The sequence below is a fragment of the Oncorhynchus mykiss genome, chromosome 30 (assembly GCF_057628025.1).
Source record: "Oncorhynchus mykiss isolate SJ-2025 chromosome 30, ASM5762802v1, whole genome shotgun sequence".
Taxonomy (NCBI): domain Eukaryota; kingdom Metazoa; phylum Chordata; class Actinopteri; order Salmoniformes; family Salmonidae; genus Oncorhynchus; species Oncorhynchus mykiss.
The window spans coordinates 9816003-9827500 of record NC_143051.1 but is presented as its reverse complement, the minus strand read 5'-3'; the positions used below and the strand labels follow the sequence as shown (position 1 = coordinate 9827500).

Sequence of the window (11498 nt, the reverse complement as noted above, 5' to 3'; positions counted from 1 at the left end):
ATCACAGCGCTTGATGGTTTTCGCGACTGCGCTTAAAGAAACTTTCAAAGTTCTTGAAATTTTCCGGATTGACTGAACTTCATGTCTTAAAGTACTGATGGACTGTCACTTTGCTTATTTGAGCTGTTCTTGCCATAATATGGACTTGGTATTTTACCAAATAGGGCTCCTCTGTATCCCCCCCACCTTGTCACAACACAACTGATTGGTTCAAATGCATTAAGAAGGAAAGAAATTCCACAAATTAACTTATAACAAGGCACACCTCTTAATTGAAATGCATTCCTGGTGACTACCTCTGGTTGAGAGAATGCCAAGAGTGTGCAAAGCTGTCATCCTTTGAAGAATTTCAAATATAAAATATATTTTGATTTAACACTTTTTTTTGGTTACTACGATATGTTATTTAATAGTTTTGATGTCTTCACTATTATTCTACAATGTGTGTCCAAATTTGTGTGTGTGTGTTAAATGAACTCAGTCCGGCTTTAAATGTACTCTTGAAAGTTGTAATAGTAGAATACACAAGGTGACATTACTAAACTGGGTTGTAATAGTAGAATGCACAAGGTGACATTACTAAACTGGGTTGTAATAGTAGAATGTACAAGGTGACATTACTAAACTGGGTTGTAATAGTAGAATGTACAAGGTGACATTACTAAACTGGGTTGTAAATGGTAGAATGTACAAGGGAACGGCAGGAAGGGTTGTCTCTAAGGAACAAGAGGGTTGTCTCTAGGACTCTCTCTCCCAACAATACACAATAACAATGGTTGTTGGCCCGGAAAAACAACTGATTCGATAAGAGCTTGATGATTAATTGACTCCCTTGATGATTAATTGACTCCCTTGATGATTAATTGACTCCCTTGATGATTAATTGACTCCCTTGATGATTAATTGACTCCCTTGATGATTAATTGACTCCCTTGATGATTAATTGACTTGTCTTGATGATTCTTTGACTTGTCTTGAACCGGGTTTCAATCCAACCATTTCAATGTGGATGAATTACCTGACTCAATTTGTTTTAAACTCAAGCCGAGCCTTATGGGAATCGTACGTCTAAGATTTCCCACTGTCATATATTTATATATTTTAAATAAGCTAGACAAGGGTGGATAATTTCTTTGGGGTGCGGTGGATACACATTTATTGATGAAATGACCATGTCTAGGTGGACATGTAGTCAGGCCACGATATGTTACGTTGTACTACCACCACGATGTTGGGAAGCATGCAGAGTTTATAAGGTATTAGTTGTATGAACTTCGTAACTTCTTTTTGAAACTTCATCATGAATGATGACGGTTGAGGTGATGAGCTTCGTGCAAAATTCCAATAAATATTGAGGTTCATATTTGAATGTTGGTGACAGTGCTTGGCTGACACGTTTTTTAAAAAATATTTAAATAATGGTCTTGCTCTTATCTAATATAATAACCCTGTCCATTTTTATCAGCAAACTGTTTGAAGTGATACACCAGAACCAGACTGGGCAAGTATGTCATTTATCTCAACAGTTTTTGAGACGAAATCCTCGGTAGAGAATGTAACGGAAACGCATTGAGCTTCTGCTTTTTATTCTGTACGTGGAAACTTAACAGCGGAAGAGCTTTAATGTGCGCTGTGTCATCACGCACAGGTTTCCTTTAGCAACAAGTCGTTTTGATGGAAACATCTCTGGTTGGAAAATGCCCATTTTTATTTTATTTATTTTTATTTTTTTACATTTTTTTTTATATTCACATAAATCTTTTCCTATTGGATGGAAACCTAGTTTATCAGTCTGACCAATCACTTTCTTTCTCTCTCTGTAGTTCTACAACGACCTCACAGAGATCCTGCTGAAGTTCCAGAACAAGTGCAGTGACATCATCTTCGCGCGCAAGACAGAACGGGACGAACTGCTCAAGTGTGTGGTGGTGATGTCGTCTCTGTGATGATGATGATGATGATGATGATGATGATGATGATGATGCATCAATTGTTATATTTGTAATAATCAAAGTATTGTCTTATTAGTGAAATATCATTAATTACATCATGGGTTTTCTGTGATTGGTGATCAAATCAAATTATTGGTCACATGCGCTGATTACAACAGGTGTAGACTCGACAGGTGTAGACTCGACAGGTGTAGACTCGACAGGTGTAGACTCGACAGGTGTAGACTCGACAGGTGTAGACTCGACAGGTGAAATGCTTAATTACGAGCCCAGTGCAGAGTTAAAGAAAAAAAGAAAGTAAGACAAATATTTGTTAAAAAAGATAATGGTAACACAAACAATCCCATATACAAGGAGCACCGAGGCAATGTGCAGGGGTACGAGGTAGTTGAGGTAATGCAGTATGTGAAAGTGACTAGGCTATCGAGACAGATAAACAGACTAGCAGCAGCGTGAGTGTGTGGGTAGAGTCTGGGGAGTGTGTGGGTAGAGTGTGTGGGTAGAGTCTGGGGAGTGTGTGGGTAGAGTCTGGGGAGTGTGTGGGTAGAGTCTGGGGAGTGTGTGGGTAGAGTCTGGGGAGTGTGTGGGTAGTGCAAGAGTTGGTGCACAACAACTAACGTATAGATAAACAATAAAGGAAGTCGATGTGAGTTGTCATGGTAGCCATTTGATTAACTTGTCTTGGGGGGTGATTCATGTGCACAAGAAGGGACCGTGACTATCAACTGATGTTGTGGTTGTCGTGGTGACCGCCGACTGACATTGCTGTTGTTGTGGTTACCCACCCAGGGACTTGCAGCAGAGCATCGCCAGGGAGCCCAGCGCCCCGTCCTTTAATGTCCCCGCCTACCAGACTAACCCTGCTCCCACTGCCGCCGACCCAACCCCTGCTCCCAGGACTGTCTTTGTAAGTAGCCAATCATCGATGGGCAGGTGGGAGGATCGAATCAGAGGGCAGCTCTGTACCATAGAGGTGACTCGATTACAGATAGACAGATAGAAATGTACTGGGGGAGGGATGGTCAGAAATAGGGGCGGGTTGTTTAAAAAAATGGTTCACATTTAAAATTAAAATAAAAATTATTCTGGTTTACAGAATCCTTTTTTTAAAAGACGTTTTATTTTATTTTACCCTCTTTTTCTCCAATTACGATCGTGTCTCATCGCTGCAACTCCTCAACGGGCTCAGGAGAGGCGAAGGTCGAGTCATGCATCCTCTGAAACATGACCCGCTAAACCGCGCTTCTTAACACCCACCCACTTAACCGTTCAACTGCCGACCGAAGTCCGCCTGCAGGCGCCCGGACCCCGCCACCAGGAGTCGCAAAGCCCCCCGCCCCCCAGCTAAACCCCCCCCCCCCCCCCCCTCCCCCCAGCCAAACGCCCCCCTAACCATTGTGCACTGCAATCGTTCCTGGCCGGCTGTGATACAGCCTGAAATCGAACCAGTGCCCCGTCCTTTAATGTCCCCACCTACCAGACTAACCCTGCTCCCACTGCCGCCGACCTGTAGAGACGCCTCTAGCACTGAGATGCAGTGCCTTCGACCGCTGCGCCACTCGGGAGCTCTGGTTCTTTTGACTGGTACTGTATGTTAAAGGTCAAGTGAAGATGTTTTTATCTCAATATCAAATCATTTCTGGTTAACAATTAACTGTCATTGTTTTCAAAAATAGCTTCTTTGCAGAGAGCGATTTCTCAAGCAGAAATGTTGCTAGGCCGGCCTGCAAGTGGGGAGGGGAAAAGTGAATACTAGCTGTTATTGGCAGAGAGGTTTGGAACTCTTTCTTATTGGTCTATTGAATCATTTACACCAGGCAGGCCAAAACTCCATCCCACCGAAACAGGCTGAAGTTTCAGGCGGTCTTTTCAAACGGCTCTTACACCTAAAAGGATATCATAGTTTTCTGAATTTCACGGTATGATTCCAACCTCATACCGTGGAAATAAACTCAGCAAAAAAAGAAACATCCCCCTTTCAGGACCCTGTCTTTCAAAGATCGTTTGTAAAAATCCAAATAACTTCACAGATCTGCATTGTAAAGGGTTTAAACACGGTTTCCCGTGTTCAATGAACCATAAACAATTAATGAACGTGCACCTGTGGAACGGTCTTTAAGACACTAACAGCTTACAGACGGTAGGCAATTAAGGTCACAGTTATGAAAATGTAGGGCACTAAAGAGGCCTTTCTACTGACTCTGGAAAAACACAAAAAATATGCCCAGGGTCCCTGCTCATCTGTGTGAACGTGCCTTAGGCATGCTGCAAGGAGGCATGAGGACTGCAGATGTGGCCAGGGCAATAAATGGCAATGTCCGTACTGTGAGACGCCTAAGACAGGACGGACAGGACGGACAGCATGTGTGTGTTTGTGTTGTACCTCCCTGTTCCATAAGGTGCATTTTGATCTGTTATTTTTTAAATATTATTTTACTGCTTGTGTGAGTTACCTAATGTGGAATAGATTTCCCTGTAGTCATGGTTCTATGTAGTTCTGTGTGCCTCCCATAGTCTGTTCTGGACTTGGTGATTGTGAAGATACCTCTGGTAACATGTCTTGTTGGGTTTGCATGGGGGACTGAGCTGTGTGCCAGTAGTTAAAACAGACACCTCTGGTAACATGTCTTGTTGGGTTTGCATGGGGGACTGAGCTGTGTGCCAGTAGTTTAAACAGACACCTCTGGTAACATGTCTTGATGGAGGACTGAGTTATGTGTCAGTAGTTAAAACAGACACCTCTGGTAACATGTCTTGTTGGGTTTGCATGGAGGACTGAGCTGTGTGCCAGTAGTTTAAACAGACACCTCTGGTAACATGTCTTGTTGGGTTTGCATGGGGGACTGAGCTGTGTGCCAGTAGTTAAAACAGACACCTCTGGTAACATGTCTTGTTGGGTTTGCATGGAGGACTGAGCTGTGTGTCAGTAGTTTAAACAGACACCTCTGGTAACATGTCTTGTTGGGTTTGCATGGAGGACTGAGCTGTGTGCCAGTAGTTAAAACAGACACCTCTGGTAACATGTCTTGTTGGGTTTGCATGGAGGACTGAGCTGTGTGCCAGTAGTTAAAACAGACACCTCTGGTAACATGTCTTGTTGGGTTTGCATGGAGGACTGAGCTGTGTGCCAGTAGTTTAAACAGACACCTCTGGTAACATGTCTTGTTGGGTTTGCATGGAGGACTGAGCTGTGTGCCAGTAGTTTAAACAGACACCTCTGGTAACATGTCTTGTTGGGTTTGCATGGGGGACTGAGCTGTGTGCCAGTAGTTAAAACAGACACCTCTGGTAACATGTCTTGTTCGGTTTGCATGGGGGACTGAGCTGTGTGCCAGTAGTTAAAACAGACACCTCTGGTAACATGTCTTGTTGGGTTTGCATGGGGGACTGAGCTGTGTGCCAGTAGTTAAAACAGACACCTCTGGTAACATGTCTTGTTGGGTTTGCATGGAGGACTGAGCTGTGTGCCAGTAGTTTAAACAGACACCTCTGGTAACATGTCTTGTTGGGTTTGCATGGGGGACTGAGCTGTGTGTCAGTAGTTAAAACAGATACCTCTGGTAACATGTCTTGTTGGGTTTGCATGGGGGACTGAGCTGTGTGCCAGTAGTTAAAACAGACACCTCTGGTAACATGTCTTGTTGGGTTTGCATGGAGGACTGAGCTGTGTGCCAGTAGTTAAAACAGACCCCTCTGGTAACATGTCTTGTTGGGTTTGCATGGGGGACTGAGCTGTGTGCCAGTAGTTAAAACAGACACCTCTGGTAACATGTCTTGTTGGGTTTGCATGGGGGACTGAGCTGTGTGCCAGTAGTTTAAACAGACACCTCTGGTAACATGTCTTGTTGGGTTTGCATGGGGGACTGAGCTGTGTGCCAGTAGTTAAAACAGACACCTCTGGTAACATGTCTTGTTGGGTTTGCATGGGGGACTGAGCTGTGTGCCAGTAGTTAAAACAGATACCTCTGGTAACATGTCTTGTTGGGTTTGCATGGGGGACTGAGCTGTGTGCCAGTAGTTTAAACAGACACCTCTGGTAACATGTCTTGTTGGGGGACTGAGTTATGTGCCAGTAGTTTAAACAGACACCTCTGGTAACATGTCTTGATGGGGGACTGAGTTATGTGTCAGTAGTTTAAACAGACACCTCTGGTAACATGTCTTGATGGGGGACTGAGTTATGTGTCAGTAGTTTAAACAGACACCTCTGGTAACATGTCTTGTTGGGGGACTGAGTTATGTGTCAGTAGTTTAAACAGACACCTCTGGTAACATGTCTTGTTGGGGGACTGAGTTATGTGTCAGTAGTTTAAACAGACACCTCTGGTAACATGTCTTGTTGGGGGACTGAGTTATGTGTCAGTAGTTTAAACAGACACCTCTGGTAACATGTCTTGATGGAGGACTGAGTTATGTGTCAGTAGTTTAAACAGACACCTCTGGTAACATGTCTTGATGGGGGACTGAGTTATGTGCCAGTAGTTTAAACAGATACCTCTGGTAACATGTCTTGATGGAGGACTGAGTTATGTGCCAGTAGTTAAAACAGACACCTCTGGTAACATGTCTTGTTGGGTTTGCATGGGGGACTGAGCTGTGTGCCAGTAGTTAAAACAGACACCTCTGGTAACATGTCTTGTTGGGTTTGCATGGGGGACTGAGCTGTGTGCCAGTAGTTTAAACAGACACCTCTGGTAACATGTCTTGTTGGGTTTGCATGGAGGACTGAGCTGTGTGTCAGTAGTTTAAACAGACACCTCTGGTAACATGTCTTGATGGGGGACTGAGCTGTGTGCCAGTAGTTAAAACAGATACCTCTGGTAACATGTCTTGTTGGGTTTGCATGGAGGACTGAGCTGTGTGCCAGTAGTTTAAACAGACACCTCTGGTAACATGTCTTGTTGGGTTTGCATGGGGGACTGAGCTGTGTGTCAGTAGTTAAAACAGATACCTCTGGTAACATGTCTTGTTGGGTTTGCATGGGGGACTGAGCTGTGTGCCAGTAGTTAAAACAGACACCTCTGGTAACATGTCTTGTTGGGTTTGCATGGAGGACTGAGCTGTGTGCCAGTAGTTAAAACAGACCCCTCTGGTAACATGTCTTGTTGGGTTTGCATGGGGGACTGAGCTGTGTGCCAGTAGTTAAAACAGACACCTCTGGTAACATGTCTTGTTGGGTTTGCATGGGGGACTGAGCTGTGTGCCAGTAGTTAAAACAGACACCTCTGGTAACATGTCTTGTTGGGTTTGCATGGGGGACTGAGCTGTGTGCCAGTAGTTAAAACAGATACCTCTGGTAACATGTCTTGTTGGGTTTGCATGGGGGACTGAGCTGTGTGCCAGTAGTTTAAACAGACACCTCTGGTAACATGTCTTGTTGGGGGACTGAGTTATGTGCCAGTAGTTTAAACAGACACCTCTGGTAACATGTCTTGATGGGGGACTGAGTTATGTGTCAGTAGTTTAAACAGACACCTCTGGTAACATGTCTTGTTGGGGGACTGAGTTATGTGTCAGTAGTTTAAACAGACACCTCTGGTAACATGTCTTGTTGGGGGACTGAGTTATGTGTCAGTAGTTTAAACAGACACCTCTGGTAACATGTCTTGATGGAGGACTGAGTTATGTGTCAGTAGTTTAAACAGACACCTCTGGTAACATGTCTTGATGGGGGACTGAGTTATGTGCCAGTAGTTTAAACAGATACCTCTGGTAACATGTCTTGATGGAGGACTGAGTTATGTGCCAGTAGTTAAAACAGACACCTCTGGTAACATGTCTTGTTGGGTTTGCATGGGGGACTGAGCTGTGTGCCAGTAGTTAAAACAGACACCTCTGGTAACATGTATTGTTGGGTTTGCATGGAGGACTGAGCTGTGTGTCAGTAGTTTAAACAGACACCTCTGGTAACATGTCTTGTTGGGTTTGCATGGGGGACTGAGCTGTGTGTCAGTAGTTTAAACAGACACCTCTGGTAACATGTCTTGTTGGGTTTGCATGGAGGACTGAGCTGTGTGCCAGTAGTTAAAACAGACACCTCTGGTAACATGTCTTGTTGGGTTTGCATGGGGGACTGAGCTGTGTGCCAGTAGTTAAAACAGACACCTCTGGTAACATGTCTTGTTGGGTTTGCATGGAGGACTGAGCTGTGTGTCAGTAGTTAAAACAGATACCTCTGGTGACATGTCTTGTTGGGTTTGCATGGGGGACTGAGCTGTGTGCCAGTAGTTTAAACAGACACCTCTGGTAACATGTCTTGTTGGGTTTGCATGGAGGACTGAGCTGTGTGTCAGTAGTTTAAACAGACACCTCTGGTAACATGTCTTGATGGGGGACTGAGCTGTGTGCCAGTAGTTAAAACAGATACCTCTGGTAACATGTCTTGTTGGGTTTGCATGGAGGACTGAGCTGTGTGCCAGTAGTTTAAACAGACACCTCTGGTAACATGTCTTGTTGGGTTTGCATGGGGGACTGAGCTGTGTGTCAGTAGTTAAAACAGATACCTCTGGTAACATGTCTTGTTGGGTTTGCATGGGGGACTGAGCTGTGTGCCAGTAGTTAAAACAGACACCTCTGGTAACATGTCTTGTTGGGTTTGCATGGAGGACTGAGCTGTGTGCCAGTAGTTAAAACAGACCCCTCTGGTAACATGTCTTGTTGGGTTTGCATGGGGGACTGAGCTGTGTGCCAGTAGTTAAAACAGACACCTCTGGTAACATGTCTTGTTGGGTTTGCATGGGGGACTGAGCTGTGTGCCAGTAGTTAAAACAGACACCTCTGGTAACATGTCTTGTTGGGTTTGCATGGGGGACTGAGCTGTGTGCCAGTAGTTAAAACAGATACCTCTGGTAACATGTCTTGTTGGGTTTGCATGGGGGACTGAGCTGTGTGCCAGTAGTTTAAACAGACACCTCTGGTAACATGTCTTGTTGGGGGACTGAGTTATGTGCCAGTAGTTTAAACAGACACCTCTGGTAACATGTCTTGATGGGGGACTGAGTTATGTGTCAGTAGTTTAAACAGACACCTCTGGTAACATGTCTTGTTGGGGGACTGAGTTATGTGTCAGTAGTTTAAACAGACACCTCTGGTAACATGTCTTGTTGGGGGACTGAGTTATGTGTCAGTAGTTTAAACAGACACCTCTGGTAACATGTCTTGATGGAGGACTGAGTTATGTGTCAGTAGTTTAAACAGACACCTCTGGTAACATGTCTTGATGGGGGACTGAGTTATGTGCCAGTAGTTTAAACAGATACCTCTGGTAACATGTCTTGATGGAGGACTGAGTTATGTGCCAGTAGTTAAAACAGACACCTCTGGTAACATGTCTTGTTGGGTTTGCATGGGGGACTGAGCTGTGTGCCAGTAGTTAAAACAGACACCTCTGGTAACATGTATTGTTGGGTTTGCATGGAGGACTGAGCTGTGTGTCAGTAGTTTAAACAGACACCTCTGGTAACATGTCTTGTTGGGTTTGCATGGGGGACTGAGCTGTGTGTCAGTAGTTTAAACAGACACCTCTGGTAACATGTCTTGTTGGGTTTGCATGGAGGACTGAGCTGTGTGCCAGTAGTTTAAACAGACACCTCTGGTAACATGTCTTGTTGGGTTTGCATGGAGGACTGAGCTGTGTGCCAGTAGTTAAAACAGACACCTCTGGTAACATGTCTTGTTGGGTTTGCATGGGGGACTGAGCTGTGTGCCAGTAGTTAAAACAGACACCTCTGGTAACATGTCTTGTTGGGTTTGCATGGAGGACTGAGCTGTGTGTCAGTAGTTTAAACGGACACCTCTGGTAACATGTCTTGTTGGGTTTGCATGGGGGACTGAGCTGTGTGCCAGTAGTTAAAACAGACACCTCTGGTAACATGTCTTGTTGGGTTTGCATGGAGGACTGAGCTGTGTGCCAGTAGTTAAAACAGACACCTCTGGTAACATGTCTTGTTGGGTTTGCATGGAGGACTGAGCTGTGTGCCAGTAGTTTAAACAGACACCTCTGGTAACATGTCTTGTTGGGTTTGCATGGAGGACTGAGCTGTGTGTCAGTAGTTTAAACAGACACCTCTGGTAACATGTCTTGATGGGGGACTGAGCTGTGTGTCAGTAGTTTAAACAGACACCTCTGGTAACATGTCTTGTTGGGTTTGCATGGGGGACTGAGCTGTGTGCCAGTAGTTAAAACAGATACCTCTGGTAACATGTCTTGTTGGGTTTGCATGGAGGACTGAGCTGTGTGCCAGTAGTTTAAACAGACACCTCTGGTAACATGTCTTGATGGGTTTGCATGGAGGACTGAGCTGTGTGCCAGTAGTTTAAACAGACACCTCTGGTAACATGTCTTGTTGGGTTTGCATGGGGGACTGAGCTGTGTGCCAGTAGTTTAAACAGACACCTCTGGTAACATGTCTTGTTGGGTTTGCATGGAGGACTGAGCTGTGTGCCAGTAGTTTAAACAGACACCTCTGGTAACATGTCTTGTTGGGTTTGCATGGAGGACTGAGCTGTGTGCCAGTAGTTTAAACAGACACCTCTGGTAACATGTCTTGTTGGGTTTGCATGGAGGACTGAGCTGTGTGCCAGTAGTTAAAACAGACACCTCTGGTAACATGTCTTGTTGGGTTTGCATGGGGGACTGAGCTGTGTGTCAGTAGTTAAAACGGACACCTCTGGTAACATGTCTTGTTGGGTTTGCATGGAGGACTGAGCTGTGTGCCAGTAGTTAAAACAGACACCTCTGGTAACATGTCTTGTTGGGTTTGCATGGAGGACTGAGCTGTGTGCCAGTAGTTAAAACAGACACCTCTGGTAACATGTCTTGTTGGGTTTGCATGGGGGACTGAGCTGTGTGTCAGTAGTTTAAACAGACACCTCTGGTAACATGTCTTGTTGGGTTTGCATGGAGGACTGAGCTGTGTGCCAGTAGTTTAAACAGACACCTCTGGTAACATGTCTTGTTGGGTTTGCATGGGGGACTGAGCTGTGTGCCAGTAGTTTAAACAGACACCTCTGGTAACATGTCTTGTTGGGTTTGCATGGAGGACTGAGCTGTGTGTCAGTAGTTTAAACAGACACCTCTGGTAACATGTCTTGATGGAGGACTGAGTTATGTGTCAGTAGTTTAAACAGACACCTCTGGTAACATGTCTTGATGGGGGACTGAGTTATGTGCCAGTAGTTTAAACAGATACCTCTGGTAACATGTCTTGATGGGGGACTGAGTTATGTGCCAGTAGTTTAAACAGATACCTCTGGTAACATGTCTTGATGGAGGACTGAGTTATGTGCCAGTAGTTAAAACAGACACCTCTGGTAACATGTCTTGTTGGGTTTGCATGGGGGACTGAGCTGTGTGTCAGTAGTTTAAACAGACACCTCTGGTAACATGTCTTGTTGGGTTTGCATGGAGGACTGAGCTGTGTGCCAGTAGTTTAAACAGACACCTCTGGTAACATGTCTTGTTGGGTTTGCATGGAGGACTGAGCTGTGTGCCAGTAGTTTAAACAGACACCTCTGGTAACATGTCTTGTTGGGTTTGCATGGGGG

The 11498-nt window shown here is 44.9% G+C and overlaps 1 protein-coding gene across 5 annotated transcripts in view; it reads left to right on the top strand.

Moving 5' to 3' along the window:
* The window catches only part of LOC110487897 (programmed cell death 6-interacting protein), a 52923-nt gene that overhangs the window by 20836 nt on the left and 20589 nt on the right, over window positions 1–11498 (top strand). For all 5 annotated transcript variants that reach the window (XM_036971817.2, XM_036971814.2, XM_090227480.1 and 2 more), the window contains exons 15-16: window positions 1824–1918; window positions 2742–2859. In XM_036971817.2, the coding sequence (XP_036827712.1) occupies window positions 1824–1918; window positions 2742–2859 (213 nt within the window). The remainder of the gene's footprint in view (window positions 1–1823; window positions 1919–2741; window positions 2860–11498) is intronic.